Source organism: Hippocampus comes, unplaced genomic scaffold (genome assembly GCF_001891065.2).
Source record: "Hippocampus comes isolate QL1 unplaced genomic scaffold, H_comes_QL1_v1.1 scaffold310, whole genome shotgun sequence".
Classification (NCBI taxonomy): domain Eukaryota; kingdom Metazoa; phylum Chordata; class Actinopteri; order Syngnathiformes; family Syngnathidae; genus Hippocampus; species Hippocampus comes.
Window position 1 is genome coordinate 622227 of NW_017805990.1, and position 18672 is coordinate 640898.

An 18672-nucleotide genomic window follows, 5' to 3' on the forward strand; every position below is an offset into this window, starting at 1 on the left:
ACAGCCAATCCAGCCATCCATTCATTTTCTCACGCCTATCTAGCCACTTGTTTTAGCTCTTCAAGGGGGATCCCAAGGTGTTCTCAGGCCAGCTAAGAGACAAGGTCTCCCCAGTGTGTTCTGGGTCACCAAGGAGTCGTCCTAATCAGATGGCTGAGTCACCTCATCTGGCTCCTCTCGATGTGGAGAATCAGTGGCCCAGGCTAATCACCCTATTTATAAGAGAGACTCCGGCCACCCTCAGACCTAATCGAACGGCTTGTATCCCTGATTTTTTCGGTCATGAACCATAGCTCATGACCATAAGTGAGGATGAGAACGTTATCGAGCGATAAATGGAAATGTAGAAACAGAGAATGTAAGAATTTATTGCAGAATGATGATGTAAGAAGAGAGAGGGTGGATGTATATTGAGTGGTGAAAATTAAACGGGGCCAAACTTTCTTGCTCCACAAAAGAAGTATGAGTCCTCGAGTACTTTTTCTTTAACGAAGAGTGTTTTGGAACCCATACGTTTGATACGCTACGTTAATAACATGCACACAGACACACAAATCTTTTTAGTTTTTGTCCCATTTCCCCTCTCCACCCTGTTGTTCCGACGTTGGAGGTGCTGATTCTCACGACAACTGCTTCACACTCCATCTTGACGAAGCCAACAGAACTACATCTACTAAAAGCAGAGACGTAACACTGAGGCTACCAATTCGGACCCTTCAATGCCTTGCCAATAAATTATGAACAGAATCTGGAGGAGTCCAACCCGCACTGGAAACAAATTTACTCTGAGCAGTATGAACATAACTCTTGCTGAGGTTGTACAGTTGGTTCACTGTTCCACAGCCAGGACGAAAACCATTTCTTTTCCTGAATCTGAAGTTCGACTTCTTGACTGACCCTTTGGAAGCACACACTAACATATTTGGAAACCACCAATCTATTTTCTTTGCATTGTTAAATATTTGCGCCCATATATATATATATATCCACCGTATTTTCCACACTAAAAGAAGCACTGGATTATGAGGCGCACCTTCAATGAATGGCCTATTTTGTCATTTTTTTCAAATATTGGATGCACCGGATTATAAGACGCAATCTACAATGCATCCACTTGATAGAGCTTCGCTCAAGGAAATGCAAACAGAAGGATCAGATGCCAGTAAAATGTAGCAGACTGGTCTCACACCTGTCTCAGAAGTGTTTGTTATTTATTCCTTTATTGTGTATTCACAAACGAGGACATCACAAAATAAATTCTGTAGGGGGGCTATATATTCATTTTGTGATTTCCTTGCTTGATTTTCTGTTTCAATGCATTATTTTCAATTTTTGTAGTTTCATTGAAGTAATCGTGAATTTACGTTTTTCGGAGGCGGTCATGAACACCTCTCGAGTCGAACGGAAGAAGAGAAGGCACGGAGATGGACAAAGAAGTCCCTGTATTTGTTGAGACTGTGAAAATCATTAATAAAGTGTGCGTTTTAAAAAACAACACCACATCTCTCCTTTTTTCGGAGCTGCAACAAAAGCTTGTTTAGTAAAGCAGCGACACAGTTCACCGACCCAACAGCAAGTTATAACATTGACTCGTTAACGTTGAACTCTCTTGCAGCTGTTTCTATTTCCGTGTTCTATTGCATGTCATTTTGAGGTCGACCAGATTTTAAGGCACGCTGTGAGCTTTTAAGAAAATGGAAGACTTTTAGGTGCGCCTTTTAGTGCGGAAAATACGATATATATATAAATCACAGTGCATGCATACATTAGAAAAACATATATTGTTTTGGTACTTACCTACTCTATATTCTTAATATGGAGTAACAATTTATAATGTTTAGATCACAGGTGACAAACTCGAGGCCCAGGGGCCAGATGTGGCCCGCCACATCGTTTTAAGCGGCCCGCACATGCAAATCAAAGATGACAACTTCCATGATACTTGCCCAAATGTGTACCGAAATTTCAAATTTTCATATGTAATAAATCAGTGACATATTGTAAGCATTTTCTTGTTACCAAACCCCGCATTACAGTTACTTAAACAATAGTTGAATAAAACGTTACTCCTGACTGAGTTTGGCACCCCTGGTTTAGGTAAAATTACACACCTTTTCATTCCCATTTGTTCCCCAACTAACTCACATACCTGTCTAGAGTAGAGCAAGGCGATATAATGGCATATATTTTTCTACTATCATGTTATCATCAATTGTCATCTGCAGCAAACTCTCTGTAATTAATACGTCACATGTAGCTTGATTTTTGATGGGCAGAATCTTGCATTTATCAGTCGTATGCCGGACCGGTCTGGCAGATTGAACAACAGTACAGGGAAGTGAATCACAATACGTGGTCACCATAAAAGACAACACAACGATGCAAGATTAATTCCATAGCAAGTTTAAAACAACTTGCTAACCATGTTGCTCTTTCACAGTTTCCATCATATGCTCAACTTCTTGCAAGTATCCTTCGCAGCAAGGTATCAGGAGGAGTAATTAGCAGAGGGAAAGCCGGAGAAGCCATGCTAATAGCGAAGCTAACGTAATGTCATTGTGAAAGACTGGAATTAAAAGTGCTTGGGTGACTGAGTGTACACTTCATTGAAGGAAAAAAAAAGTTATTTTATTTCTTTTGAATCAATTTCTGTCAGTGGCATTATTTTTTTGCCCCTTATTTAGATTAATATCTGCAGTTGTGCAAAAAGATCTGGCTGCTTTGCTTTGGTTTACATTTGCTAACTTTATTTAGCAGCACGACTGAACGCATTAATCATTGGATCCAGGTGTGTTTAATGTCACTTCACAATAAATTGAGAAAAGGTAAGCAGTCATAGTGTGTTTGTATTTATATAAATTTTTTTTAGCATAACTGAAAATATATTGTGGTATATCGTCTTCGTAATGGTTTCATGTTGGCATTGTGTCGTGTTCTGAGCCTCCACCCTCTGTTGACAAAGGTTCGCTACATTTGAGCAGAGCATATATGTCCGCTATTACTGTTCATCGAATGTTGTGTGAGTGAAGAATGTCGGTGAGGGCCCGCTCTAGAGTGCGTCTAAACATACTGGTTGACGTTACATACATGCCTGCAGTATTCCTCATGTACCATGGCAAATATGTTAATTCCGAAAAACATGATAACTCTTTGTGTTTTTCCTAAGTATTCCTAACATTTAAAAAAGGTTTTTACAAGAGCGCTCCCACAACCGAACTCTAAACAATAGAATCTCCTTCACTGCAGCTGTAATGATAGTGATTAATGAAGATCAGCTGTGTGTTGTTCTAATGAGGCTTCCCATAAGCCTACAGACCATTTTATGGCGGGAAATGGTGTTCGTGCATTCTTTGTCTCCCACATAAAAACACTTTCATTGTTGTGTAAAATCCGTGTTGGTATTATTGGATCCAAAAAGCTATTAATTAACTGTAGCTCTTCAGGCATTAGGCAGCAGCAGTCTAGAAGGTATCATTTACTTATGGGTTACAGGAACTGTAAAATGGTCGTTTCATTTCATGCTGTGGTGCGGGCACTTCCCAGGATCTCCTGTCTCAGGTCTTGTTTGATGTTATTTTGTTGCTTTTCTTCTTGCGTTCATTTTTTAAAAAGGTTTTCCATGCTGTATTCATTTACAGGTGTGCACCATATCTTCCCTACGTTTCACACTCCCATCCCAGTCGACATGCGACACCACGAGGGGCGGTACCATTACGAACCGCACCCCCTGCACACCATGCATGGGTGAGTTTTCTTCAGTTCCTTTTATGCTGCCCGTAAAAGACTCCTTTAAACTAGATTTATCTGGACTCACTGTTCTGTGTGAAAGCCACAGATTCGGAATGGGTGTTCTCTCCAGAAGTAGAGATGTACGAAAGGGGATAGTGGGAGCGGGGTGTGAAAGTTTACGGTCAAGACTTACCTTCCCCACAGATATAGTGTTGACACTCATGAGATGCTGGCGCAAACATGCGCAAGGGATTGTCCAACTCCGTTGGAATCTGCCCAAAGCTGGCCAAGCTATGTTGAAAAAAAGAGTCAATAAAGTTCAACAAATTACCTTTTTCAGTAAATGTAATCATTTTACATTGTAGTGGAATGTGCAGTTGCACACGTTTTATGGTACAAAAACCCTTCATGTTTCCTTGTCTGTAAATACCGAATGCAAACAACTAATGCTATAGAAGACAACAGGGGCTTTTTTTGAACCAGACACACACAAATAAATAGCGGTTCTGTTATCTCTCTGTTGTCTCCAGTCAGAATCTACAGAAAGACAATGAGTTTTTCATTGAACCTGTTCAATTGTTCCACTAACTACTGCAACTGTCAATTAAGGATTAGAATTCATACACATAGAGCAGTAGTTCCAATGAGGGCTGGTTCTAAAACTTTTTGTATGACCTAAATCAGGGGGCTCAAACTCATTTTAGTCGCGGGCCACTTTGGAGTTAGATCTTCCCGCAGAGGGCCATTATGACAGTGAAACCACAAGAATGTTTCATCGACTCATTGCATTATTACTTATGCACAACAAACTTAATGGATTATTAGTTTTGAAATCAGTCAACTATAATAGTTTGCTCAACTATTGTTCAAGTGAGTGTCAAGGGAAACAACATTATTGCAAAATCTAGACGTTATTTATTACACATGGCCATTAGACATTTTGGTACAGATTTTAGCAAGGATAATGTAAGTTGACACACATGATTTTTCTTCTGCAGGCCACATAAAAATAGGCGATGGGCCGGATCTGGCCCCCGGGCCTTGCTTTGACACCCATAACCTAAATTAAATGGATACTTTATTTAATGATGTTACATACGATGACAACACAGTAGATGTTCAGTCATCTGAGGCCCTCAGATGTTATAGATAGAATATAATAGAAAGCATATTTGCTTTACTCATTGTGTTTTGCTCAATGTGGTGCTTTTCAGACAGAAAAGACCCGATTATCACCTTCGTCCAGCTGTTCTTCTTCTGAGTGTCAAATACGACCATGTTGTGTCATCTTGGCAAAAAAGGGCAGGATGTCTGTGTAAGGCATTTGGTCAAAAACTTTAGCAGCTGTCGGCTCCTTTGAGGTTAATGGGTTCTAGGTCCTATGAGACATCAAAAAAATAGAATGTCGGCATGTAACATAATGAGTGCCCAAGGCAATTGTTCTGAGTTGTCATCAAGCAAGATGACGGCGGTACCTGCTGTTTTGTTACTGTGGTTGCTGCTCGGCTGAACATGTTTTGGCGCTAACCATTCCAACATTTCTCTGGATGCCAGATTTGCTATCCAACTTACTGTATTCATGTTCGCAGTTGTGAACTCTTTTCCAAATCTGTTGCACAATTACTTTTCTCAGTTTTCATTGACAGGTTTCCCATGGGTTCTTAAAGTTCATAAAAAATCCACAAAAAAAAGTTGTAAAATGATGTTCTTAATTGTCCTTAATTTTCAGGGAAAGCTTCTAAAATCAATAAAAATCCTTAAAAATTAACCTGTGGTGTTCATTTCTTTTGTGTATGTCATTTTCCCCACCCTTCCAATTCATAGTTTAGTCAGAAAATTGCGCCTGCTGCCCTTCCCCTCAAACCCCGCTGTCGGGCTACACGCCTTCCTGGTTCCCGCTCTGCTTTTCACGCCGTCTCCGATCAGTTCCAATGATGATCACGTGATCACTTTGGGTCATTTCGGGCCAATTTGACATACAGTATGTCAAATAAAGGGTTAGCTGATTGTCCCTAAAAATAAAGATATGCCCTTCCTTTGGCAGCAATGATTTGAACACCAGCTCAGTGATATGTGGCTTTCTGTTCATTAAATCCACCGTGAATCCCCTGCCGAATGGAGAAAAAGTCTTTAAAAAAATGGCTAAATTAGCCCTCAAAAATCCTTGAAAGCTCCATAAATAAAAAGCAAGTGGAAGAGTGGGAACCCTGATTAGAGGCGTTGATCATCTGCATGACAGTGGAAATGAACAAAATGTTTTCTAATTACACCAACTGAGTTTTACACATACAGAATCTTTGGCGAAGACATCAGCATCAAGGGTATATTTTTATTTATTTATTGAGCACATTAATTAATGACTAGTGTAATTTTGATGATTATTTTAAAACTTCTCACGGTGCCACAAAATAGCCAATCAGAGACTAAATAGAAAGGAGGCATGACCAAAGGGTCTTGTCATTCATTCTCAGGCAAGATATGCTCAGCAGCAGCCTCAGGTTTCGATTGTACGTTCCAAAAAATACAACATCCAAACACTAACTTTTAGGGTACTATTTTCATAGACAGCGCATGTGCGCCTTGGCGCAAATACCGGCAGTTCTTGATTTTTGTATCAGCGCAAGACCCGCTGTGCATGTTTGCTGATTTGGAAGACCGGTCTCTGCCAAGTTGAACAGGCCGTGTAGCCGGAGTAGTGTCTTGGAGTTGGGCCTGGCAGAGCGACAATTTGGTGGCAGAAAGTCGATCTAAACCTTACCATATGCTAATCAGTCCACATGTAAATGGCTGGCACAGGGTACACAGCTGCTTGTGTGTCTTCAGGCAACTTCAGGAAGATCATCTCATGTAATGATGAACCATTTGCCCGGGCTCATTTCTTCAGGCATCTTAGAGGCAAACCCGCAAGCCAAGAAAAGTTGCCACGCCATGCCCCCACCATGTTTGACCAGTGGTCACTATCCAAACTCCAGTTCTCTCTTGCCATAACCTCAACAGTATTGCAGGAGGTTAAGAAAAAATAGGATCTCCTGTTCATTCTACAGTTGACATTCATGCATTTTAGTAAGCAGTCACTGAGGAAAATGCACTACTGAAAAGCTGAAATATGTTTAAGGTTTTTGTGTGTAAGTGCTGTGGCCTAACCCACCCTAGTACACAAACAGATGTTGTCCCTCTCACTTAGTCAAAGCCAGTGGCACCACACAGGATTATATACTGTGTGTTGATGAGACATTTTGGTTGGTTTATTTCCCCACCTCAGTGGTTTGGTTAACTTGTAAAGGAAGCATAACATGTCTCACTTTATGCTCTTGCATGTTGGATGCAGGACCAACTAACTGTCAGTGTTTACTGTATGTTGGAATTTGACTGCTGTGGTGATATATTATCAGGAATTTGCTGTTCTAATAGTCAAAACGACTTCAATGCTACAAGTGGATAAAAAAAGATTCCGTTTTCTCGTGTCCAAAAATTCTCTCTGAGAGACAAGACTAATTATTGTGGATGTTGCGGTTGTTTCACATCGTGTGGAAAACAATTTCAGCTAGACCAACATGGTTCTTATTTCGCAATGAAGCCTTTTTTGTCAGGGAGATGTGTGTCGAATGAACATTTGTTTGTCATTGAATGTTCTTGTGATTATAATCTGCAAAAATGTGATACAGATGATCAATTGAGTCAGTGTCACTTCCTGGGAACCAACTTAATATAATACAGCCATACAGAAACTCGAATTAGTTCATCAGCATCCAAGAAAATGTGAGCTGTTTAAAATTAGACTCTTTGTTTCCCTTCCTTAAGTCATTTGCTGAAATGAATTCATTTTGTTCCCAAGGTGAAATGACGCAATCGCTCCCTCGTCCTGAACACTGGCATGCTCTTACTCGTTATCCCTGAGCTCAACAAGCTGTGCCATGTCCAAATGTCTTTCTTTTCCCAGCAGTTTTAACAATTGGAACAACTGAGCATGGGATTTAACGGATGTCAGAGACAAATAGCAGTTACTGTCTTCAAAGCATGCCCTGCATTAACAAACGCAAGATGACTCTGTCGCTCTCTCATGTTACCTCCATCCATTGCAGTACAGACAAACAATTTAGATTTTTAAATGAGAAACAAGTTGTATGACCATTCTTAAATTTCTCACTATATACATATTTTTTTTCCTGTGTGAGTAACCACCCATTGTGTTGAGGTATGGTGGGTGTTTCTATAAATGGCAGCTGCTGATTAGGAGACTGTTGCTCTTCAAGGGCTCTGACGTCCGCAAACAGCCTCCCATTCAACCTCTGGGATTGAAGGCTCTGGAATTTCCACTGACTTCAAGTAACATCTTGTCAGAAAGGTTTCAATAATGGTTCCTACCAGACAAGACTATTATTTGAAACCTCCTGACAGGCAGTTGTAAATGTCACCTTATTACCACGGTTTCATACCAGCTTTTGAGTGATTTACTTGAGTTTGTGTGCATCAACATGTGGGACAGCTACCAGCCAAGAAACAAATAATAAACACAGCTTCAAAGCAAAAAAAAAAAAAAAATCAAGCAAGAGTTCCCTTTTTTTGTGCCTTGCTAACTCATTTCGCATTGGGTTGGGCTTTTGGGCGGCCTCGCAGCAATGATTCTTCATTTAAGTGGGTTTCCATTTTTATGCGAAGTGCAGATTTGCACAATCAAGTAAGACTGAATGGTAAGCTCATTATAGTATTTGGGATGAATACCCTCCCCCCCCAAAAAAAAATGTCAACAGTTGATCATCGGATGTTCATTTCAACACCGGGAGACCTCACAGTCCTGTACATGGTGATGAAATGCTGAGTGAAATACAATACAAATTCTAAATACTATAGTCTCAAAAAAGTGAAAAGAAAGGTAAAGTTTTTTTTTTGTTTTGTTTTTTTAATGGTAAAGAAGAGAAAAGTGGTAGGTGTTTGTTGCTCAGGTGTGCACTGAGTCACGTGATTCATCTTGCAGACAGGAAGCAGAAACATCCTTCTCAGGAATGCCAATCTGTACAACATTGCTGCTTATTGGGCTTGATATCAATGGGCCCTTTACTGGTCTGTCAGTGTTGGAGTTCAAGGAACGTGTGAAAATAATATATTACATTTTACATAAGGAGTAAGGAGTTGTCATTTTATTAGTGCCCGAGTTCAGTAACGCGTTACAATTCGAGCTGTGACGCAGAAGGAAATCTTGAATAAACACTGTAGGGGCAGCCGAAAATAAAAAGAATTTGCAGATGCAGTACATACCTCATCAGACTGTACAATTATTGAGAACTGAAAAGTAACTTAAAAGTAATAAGTAAGTTATTCATTTAAACAGATAATATTGTAAAGCAAGTGATTACTCTTAAATGCAAGAAACTAGCAATATGAAATATATTACATATTGGAAGTAACTTGCCCAACACTGTTGTCCTTGTTATTGAACGGTATTGTTCGTTAAAAAAATGTTTATACAGTGAAACTCCTCTACAACGAAATCATGTTTGCAGCAAGAAATTTTTCACAACAGGGGGGTTTTCACTGTAGCAAATTTGATCTCAGATGTAAACACACACACACACACACACACAAACGTATGTGTACACGCACACACAAACGATCAGCATTCACTTTCACTTACATCAATTTCTTGGATAATGTCTTTTATTTAGTTTCCTCCGTCTTTCATTTTGATCATTTTTACCCTCTAGTTTCCTCCGACTTTCATTTTGATCATTTTTACCCTCTCATCCAGCATCAGGATCTTCTTGTCTTAGCTGCTTGACATCCAAAGGTCCGTTTTGTAGCAATTTTAGCAATGCAACGTTCTTGCTGCGTCTGAAGCTAACAATAACAAATAGTTCCTGGACTACTGCGCATGTGTAAACCAGTGTGGTCGTTGCTGTTGCCATTTCCGAACGAAGCAGTAGAGGTCGCTGTTGGATTAGACTTCGTTGTAGTGAATCTCGTCGCGAGACAAGAGCAGCAAAAAAGATTTCGTATAACGCAACAGGAGTTTTTTTCGTTGTATGAGGGGCAGGAAAGTGGGAATGGTGTTAATGCTGAATATTTTTTTCACACTAGGGGGTATTTTCGCCCATGTAGGTTTCGTTGTAGAGGAGTTTCACAGTAATTAAAACACTACCGTGTACCTTGTTCAAAATACAAGAACAGCAAATGTGAAAGTCTATGAAAGTATTTTAAACATTGCATTAATATAGAGCGATTTCCACTTTAGCAAATGGAACAACTGAGCTCTCGTCTGTGGATGCAGTGTCAAACTTTCTGTGTGCAGCTTTGATTTGAAGCGAAGGAAGTGTGTTTTTATATATGGGGTGAATGTTTCTTCTCACTTCTACCCTCTCATTCAGGACAGAAGGCTCTTTATGGTTGTTTCTAGGGGAAGAGTGGGCCCAATGGCAGAAAGTTGGCTCTTAGACAAGGCCAGCAGTCTGCAGACGCTTACTGGAAAGAGCAAGAGCCAAAGCTCGAGGTTGGTTGGCCCGGCCTGAAGTTAGGAGGGCTTTGCTGGCTGTGGGTTGGCGTCTGTACATACATGGGTCAATGACAAACTGAGGAGGGCAGCTGATGAGTGGAGGGATGGACGTAGATAAAGGGGCTACTTGCTTGGCCCACCTTTCACCATCACAGTCCATACGTACAGTGCAAGTTGCGCTAGCAGCATTCCTTTTCATCAATGCTCATCTCTCTCTCTCTCTCTCTCTCTCTCTCTCTTCACCATCACAGTCCATACGTACAGTGCAAGTTGCGCTAGCAGCATTCCTTTACATCAATGCTCATCTCTCTCTCTCTCTCTCTGTGTGTGTGTGTGTGTGTGTGTGTGTGTGTGTGTGTGTGTGTGTGTGTGTGTGTGTGTGTGTGATTATAAATAATCAGTGTCAAACTCATTTTTGGGCCACTTTGGAGCTACGTCTTCCTTTGGAAGGCCATTACGAGTGAAACCAAATAAATATTTAAGCATCACATCTTATGATTACTTGTACACAACCAATTGATGGATCACTAGTTTTGAAAGCAGCCAACTATTGGTTGTTGTTTGTTCAATTATCGTTCGAGTGATTGTAACAAAAACAGAGTAACACCATTTTTGCTAAATCTCAACGTTATTTATTACACTTGACAATTTGACATTTCGGTACAGTTTTGAGCAAGGATCATGAAAGTTGACACGCATGATATGCTTTCACGGGCCACGTAAAATGATGTGGCAGTCCACATCTGGCTCCTGGGCCTTGAGTTTAACACCAGTGATATACAGCGTGTGTGTGTGTGTGTGTGTGTGTGTGTGTGTGTGTATATATATATATATATATATATATATATACAGGTATATATACACACATTTCTGAACAAAGTGCTGTTCAAACTGGATGTTCACTTTTAATTGAAACTGGTTTATTTGCAAGTCTCTGACATTGATATATCTGCTTTACAACTTCAAGTTCATTTTGGGTATAGTATGCTGATCTCCATAATTCATCTCAACGAGAGCCTTTTAGCAATACCAGGTGTTGTTACCACACGCAGGCGAGCAACAGGCTGCTTATCAGTGCTCAAGAACACGATGTCGACAACTGGTGGAGCCACTGCCAGCGGCCAGGCACTTAACTTGCAAGTTTTTCCCCTCGGCAGAAGCAGTATTCAATCACTCTTGCATATTCTTTGGTAAAAAGAGCTTCTGCTGAGCCAATAGACATGATGACTTCAATGTATAGTTCACTGAGATTGGAGGGCTATATGAGAATTCCACCTGTTCTGCTGAAGTTCGTCAGAGGCAACTTCAGAAGAATTGTATCATTCACATTGTAAAGCCTGGTGTGTTTTGCCAAACCACACACGACTTCCTGACACAGAGAGGAAAGGCTTTTGTCTTGACTTGTCTGCACCTTCACTGCCTAATAAGAGAAGGTGAACAAAAAAGGATTATGGTACTGTGTATTAGCTTGAGAAACTGTTGAAAGGATAGCATGGAAGCAGACACAGACTGGAAATATTTGAGTCATATATCTGTCATTTTACCAGAAATCAGTCTGAGCTCAGTACAGTATATCTTTTCACCTCCGCATTTTATCACATTGTCTCCGTTTGTCAGCAGTTTATCTGAAATTGTCATTTTCTTGTCAGCCACTTTCACTCCGTGCCGCCAGTAAATTTGTGCAATTGAAACATGGCTGAATGGGACTTATTCTTCGTTCCATTTCAGACAGAACTAACCAAAGCGGACATTTCCTTGGCCAAAGTGAACATTTAGAGAGCCTATGCCGGTTTATCAATCAACATAATTTGGTGTGTGGCGATATCACTTCGGCAGCAATAATTGGTTTCCGCATGGACATTGAGTCTGTAGTCAAATTTCACACTGTGGTTGTAACTTGCAGCGTTCCTCCTCTGACGCGACATCAGATGCCCTTTAACCTCTGATCCCACTGTGGTCGATCACACACAGGACAATGAGCAGTAGTGAGCCAACTGGGCCAGCAAAGACTTCTCTGCTGGCGTAAATGCTATCAGAAACACTGATCTATATTTACAATCGAAATGTTCATATTGTTCCATTTTCTCTTGGCTGTACTTCTTCAAGTACATGTATTGATGTTGGAGTTGTTGTGTGTGCCGACATAACGTGAACTATTGCATGTTATCCATGGGATATTTTGTTCAACCAATCAGATGTCAAATTTGTCACTCTGGGCCAGCTACCTGGCAAACAGTTACATCATCATTTTCTCTGATTGGTTGGTTAGAATAAAACTACCTGCAGCGATATTCCACAAATTAATACATTTAATAATCAGTAACTCTGGTGAATGTGATGCAATTGACTTTTATTTATTTATTTATTCGTCATTTAGTTTGTTTATTTATTTATTTATTTTAAACATTGTGTGTTTGTCATTGAATTTTAACTACTGCAGTTATTGGACATGGGACAATTGTGTGCTGTTGTATTGTTTATTTATTTATTTTTGTGTAGTATTGATGCTTTCTATAACTGTAGTATGATTTTGGTGTACAGTGGACCCCAGCTATTCGACAAGTATAGGGACCCAGCCAGCCTGGGAATATTGAAAATTCATAAATAATAGATATCCATTCAATTGCATTAAAAATAATAGCAACAAAAATGATGGCACTTTTTTAACCCAAAATATTCTTGGAAATGTGGGGATATACTTGCAATAAGAGCTTTCTCCCCAGCCCAAAAAATAAAATAATGTATTAAAATAAAAAATACAAAAAATTTTAAGAACAAAATCCGGAAATATGCCGGGGTCAACTGTACTGTATTATGAAGCGGATTAAGTCATGTAGAAGAAGACGAAGGTTCGAAATGCATGGCCTGCCATTGACGGAAAAAAAGCAGTGAAGATGCTGTCTCAGATAGCCTGTGTGTTTCCTCTCACCACAGCGGAACAGGACTAACTGGCAGTCCAGTCATCTCAGACATCTCCTTGATTCGTCTATCACCTCATGCACCGGCCGGGCCTGGTGAGTCTCCATTCAGCCCTCCACATCCCTACGTCAGCCCCCACGTGGAGCAGTACCTACGCTCAGTACATGGAAGCCCCACGCTCTCCATGATCTCTGCAGCACGAGGACTGAGCCCTGCCGAAGGTGAGACGCACCAAACACCTGCAACGTAGAATGAAAGAAAATAGAAAAATAGCTCAATGAATTTTGCATTCATTTATTTTAATCACCTCCAACACCCAAGTTTCACATTGTCACTCTGAAACCCAAACTTAATGAAATCCACATATTCCTAGAACAGTATACAATATACAGAGTCCAAGCAAACATGAATGACCGCAGCAAATACTCATTACAACAAACATCATAAAAAAGCAATTAGCCAAAGCGTTTTACCTACTTAATGAGAAATCAAAGCTATTTTCCAGTCATTTCCGTGTCTTGTTTCTGCTTTGCTATCCAAGAAAACGTTCCCACTTCCATGTTTATTATTTTTGGGGAGCCAAGGAAACCACAGATCTATGTTTATTGTAATTCACTGATTAGCCTGGGCTAATATTGCTGTCGGGCTTGTGGTCAATATTCAAACGGGTTGAAGGAAAAAAGAAACTTTTTTTTTCTCATTATCAATTTTGCAACGATACAACATTGCAGTACTCTTGCTGTGTGTGTTGATAAGGTCAGACACAGACAATCCAAAGCCAAAAGTCACACTGTGTAACTGGATTATGACTGTTGAGGCATAGACAACCAGTGTGATGTACAGAACTGTTATAGGTGCTGATTGATCAAGATTTTTAGTTCATCTGCATAGCCAATGTCTTTTGTGTAATAGAGCAAGGGCAAGAGGGATCAGGCTTTACATATCCAGTTTCCTCTGTGTGGTCCTCCTAACCCCAAATCCATTGACATTCTACCATCATGCATATTAATCCATCAAAGCCCACATCCCTGTCCACAAACACATCACCAATGGGATGTGACAGGAACTGGGAGAAAAGGGAAGGCAGACATCAAATCACGTTGCTGTGATGCAGAACCCAACCATGCTTCAGCCTGAGGGCATGAACTGATGGCTGAACATTGTCCCTCAGGATTTTGTGGTAAAAAGCAGAATTTGTGGTTCCAACAATCCGAGCAAGTCATCAAAGTCCTGATGAGGCAAAGCAGTCCCAGGTTGCTTGATTGAACAGGTCTGCAAGTAATCAGGTGTGGGTGTGGTTAGAGAGTGAAAATGAAGTCAGCAAGGGGGGTAAGTACTTTTCCACACAGGGTCAGGTATCTTGGAATATAGGGGAAACCCTGAATAAGTAAAATCACCATTTGGATCAGGGGTGTCAAAGTCAAATGGATGGAGGGCCAGATAAAAAATTTTGCTGCAAGCCGAGGGCCGGACTGATCGAATGTTCATTGAAAATTTTAAAAATGACCACATATTGTTTATTGAACCAAATTTAATTGACTGAAAACCTAACAAATACATTCCAATGTGGTCAGATAAATAAAGCAAATTTTTTTTATGGCTATGTCAGTAAACTTTAATTTTCAACAGGCACAAAAAAATGTCCTTTGTATAAAAATACCCATATCATGAATGAAAGAAGCCGATATTATTCAAGGCAGTTTCAATAGTCCATATTTTCTCTTTTAGCAAAAGTAGGCTAAATTTACTTCAAAGAAAAACAAATAATAGTACAGTAATTTTCGATCATTTACTCGAATAAAATATTTTTAAAACATAATTGGATTGAAATACAATAAAATAAAGTGCAAAAATGTATAAACCAAAAACAACACTTTCTTCAAGGAGAAGTAACAAGCAGCGAAAGCAAATATTATACTTTAATTTTTAAACTTGAACTGAGTAAAAACTCTTAATATGTGATTGCACAGTATTTTATAAGTAATATTCACTTCTTTGAGGCTGAGGCTGATACTCGGTGGTGTCTTAACTTTTCTACAAGTTCATCAATATTTGGGGTCAGCTCTGAGCTGAGCAAATCCTCAAAATTGAGTGAGGGTGTTCAGCAGTAAATCGACTTCTGTGTGATGTTTTGTTCAGCTTCATCAAAGAAAAAAGTTGTTCACACACGTATGTGCTGCCAAACTTTCGACAACGTTTGAGCAGCCGGGATGCGCAGCGGGACCACTGTGTCGGGGAGGAAACCGTCAAACTGCGCAGCACGCACTGCCGTATCTTTGCAGAAACACTGCAATTGTGTTTCTGCTAATGCTCACGTTTAAAATTACACTATTTCAATCGCGCCACACTTTCTCCGCACAGAAGACACACAGGTTTTCCAGCTACGTCCATGAACATGTACTTCGACTCCCACCTTGTTTGAAACCCCCGGTTCTCAGTGTCCACCTTCCGTTTTGCCATTTTTGCTGGGTATCTGAAAGCTAATGTCACTGTTATGGGAACGATTGCTAGACTAATAAATATTTAAATAAAGCGGCCGACTGCTTGGCGCATCACCGTTGCATTGTGGGAAATGTAGTATTGGTGCCTGTAAAAGATCTGCGGGCTCTCGGCTTGCTGCGGTCCGCGGGCCGGTTCTAATAATAAATCAATATCATCCCAGGGGCCACTGAAAACATTCTCGCGGGCCGGATTTGGCCCGCGGGCCGGCACTTTGACATGTGTGATTTAGATAGTAAAACGTTTACTTGGGTTGTCTTTGTTTGATATTTACATTTGATAAATAATTATAAACATTAAAGTAGCATAACTAGGCAAAAAAAAGATTTTGAGAAGAAGGCAAATACATTTTCATGGCACTGTATTTATTTTAGGAAAGCAACTGGCAAGCATTTGGGGACAGTGTCATGGAAAAGGAAGAAACCTCAAACAGACCTCAAGCCGGTGGGGTTGAGGTGGGGAGACTGAGAACAGGGACAGTGGGTAGACATACTTGTTTTGATTTACTCAACAACAAAATAACACCAATCTTTGAAAAAAAATGAACTTGGGAACAGTAAACTGGTGAATGGAGAGTTTTTAGCCTGCTTCTGGATTACCTGTGAAGGTGCTGGCCCATCACTGTGACATGTCTCCCTTACCTGCATGAATGTGATAAAGTTCTTTTGTGATGCAATGCTTGAAACAAAATATGTATTACACAAAATTTGATTTTCCTTTGGGGATTAACATTACTATGACGAAAAATAATTTCTTCTTTGTACTGCTTTTTTCAGAGGTTGAACTTTGAGGTTTCTGCCCTGACCTTGATTTTTTGTTTCCCATTCGTTCTGTAGTTACCCATGAACACCTAAAAGACCGGGCCCTATTCACACTCCCTCCACCACCGCCAGGGGCCAACCCCACAGAATACTACCATCTGATGGCCAGTGCTAGTCAGCGAAACCCATATGGTGACCTTTTGATGCAGAGCGGTGCAGCAGCAGCGGCAGCAGCAGCGGCTGCTCATCTACCGGATTACATCAGTCCAGTGGATGGTAAGAACAACTCCACTCACTTTCAGGTGGGGTTAATGAGTCAATAGGTGTTTTTATTTTGCTGCAGTTTTATTCAGTTATTTGGTGTCTAATCTTGTTTGGAGAGCAACTTTGGCTGTTGAAAGTACAACATTTAAAAATGTTAAATTATAAAATCCGTAATTGCAGCTATTGAAATAGGTTTTATTGCTGTTATACGGCATCCATACGGAGTTGCCAGTATTTGTGTGTGCGTGTGTGTGTGAGTTCACAAACTTCACGCCACTATAAATAATACACATCCTGAAACTTTAACTTCATTATATTCAAGTTTGATTTATATACTCCTTTCATAGATCAATGTATCAAGTTGTCTCAAGAATGTTTTACATTACAAAAACAGGAAAGTAAAAGAAGACCCGCTCGGTCTTCACTTTCTGTCTATGGTACTATTTTGGTTTCCTAATTGGCTTTGTTTCCTGTATTAAACGAAAACATGCCTGGTTGCATCTGCCCGTGGTGTCTCGATGAAATAATGTTTAATGTGTAGTTGCACTGTTACCCTAAACAATATCCTACAATATCAATCCGAAGATTGAAGGTCCCCATCATCCCTATTTTTCCTTTTGAACCTTTTGCTCATGAAAGCTGGCATTTTTTTTCAGCTATTGATGGTAAACAGCACAGGGTGGAACCAATCCATAAAAATGTTGTCCCCCACCTCTGACTTTTTGAGAGTCACTACAAGACACAAATGCAGTAATCAAATACCCCTCAACCCCGACTACATATTCCAATGCTGTGCCCACATTGACATTCACCATCGTGGCGACTATTAGTTTGTGTTCCATCATATACTAGTGGTGATCATGTGGTCAAGATTTGGCCTTGTACCTGCATGGAGGCGCTTGTATTGCGGCCTTGAGAGTACACAGGGCCCATATAGACCCAGGCAGCCATCTAATGGTCTGTCCTGGCAGCCTCAGCCTGAATCAAAGACCTTATTTACAGCCAGGGGAAGAGAAGACGAGTAGAGGCTGAGGTGGTAAATATGTGCTTCATTTCTTGGTGTTTGCTTTGGATGGCAACACAGATAAAACCATAGTAAAAAAAAGTAAATAAGTTGCGTGTATATAATACTCAGTCGACCCACCGCAAAAGTTAGGAGGCCTCAGTGACCCCAAAGTATGGCTTATCAGACACCTACTCACACCGGTGGTTTTACCCAAGCGAAAGTACACTTTCTAGACCTTTGATTGAACTCTTTTCCAGAATACTCTATTTTTAAGACAAATAACATCACAAGGATGCCGCAAGGATAGAGTTGAGAGGGTCGGCAATACAGGTAGATAATTTGAAAATGTTATTTATTTATGTATGTATGGATGGATGGATTGATGTACTGTAAGTGTATTGAATGTTTGCTATATCACCAATCACTGATTTTAAAGTTTCAAGTCTGGAGAGAGCATTACCGTATTTTCTGCACTATAAGGCGCTTCGGATTATAAAGCGCACCTTCACTACAATAGTGGCTGCAGTTGCACTATGCATCCATTAGATGGTGGTAAACTAAAGGGAATACAACACAATACAGCTTTATTATAAAGAGCCTTCACAACCAGCAAAGCCACAAGAACTGGTAACAAACACGGATATGAAACATAAATATAAGCATTACAAAACAATAAATAAAAGACAAAAATTATGAAGACAACTGATTCAACAAAAAGGGACACACACACCTCGTGGGCTCACATCGACAACGGGCTCAATATCGTTAGAAGGCTTGCTTGTCTACGTCTTCCTTCGTTTAGTCAATAGTTAACTATGCTTTTGGTATTATCTTCTTTTCATCATGGCTGCGCAGAGCTCATAAAGTAGTTGTCTGTTTGAATATGTGTTGGCTAATGCAGTGTTTTTCAAACTTTTGTGAGCCAAGGCACACTTCTTTCATTGAAAAAAATTTCGCGGCACACCACTAGCTGAAAATGTGAACCCCCCCCCCCCGTTTATTTTAAC

The 18672-nt window shown here is 40.2% G+C and overlaps 1 protein-coding gene across 1 annotated transcript in view; it reads left to right on the plus strand.

Moving 5' to 3' along the window:
* Positions 1 to 18672, plus strand: part of gli2a (GLI family zinc finger 2a) — an 86315-nt gene that overhangs the window by 47718 nt on the left and 19925 nt on the right. The window contains exons 3-5 of the mRNA XM_019892049.1: positions 3639 to 3744; positions 13151 to 13356; positions 16471 to 16671. Coding sequence (XP_019747608.1) covers positions 3639 to 3744; positions 13151 to 13356; positions 16471 to 16671 — 513 coding nt within the window. The remainder of the gene's footprint in view (positions 1 to 3638; positions 3745 to 13150; positions 13357 to 16470; positions 16672 to 18672) is intronic.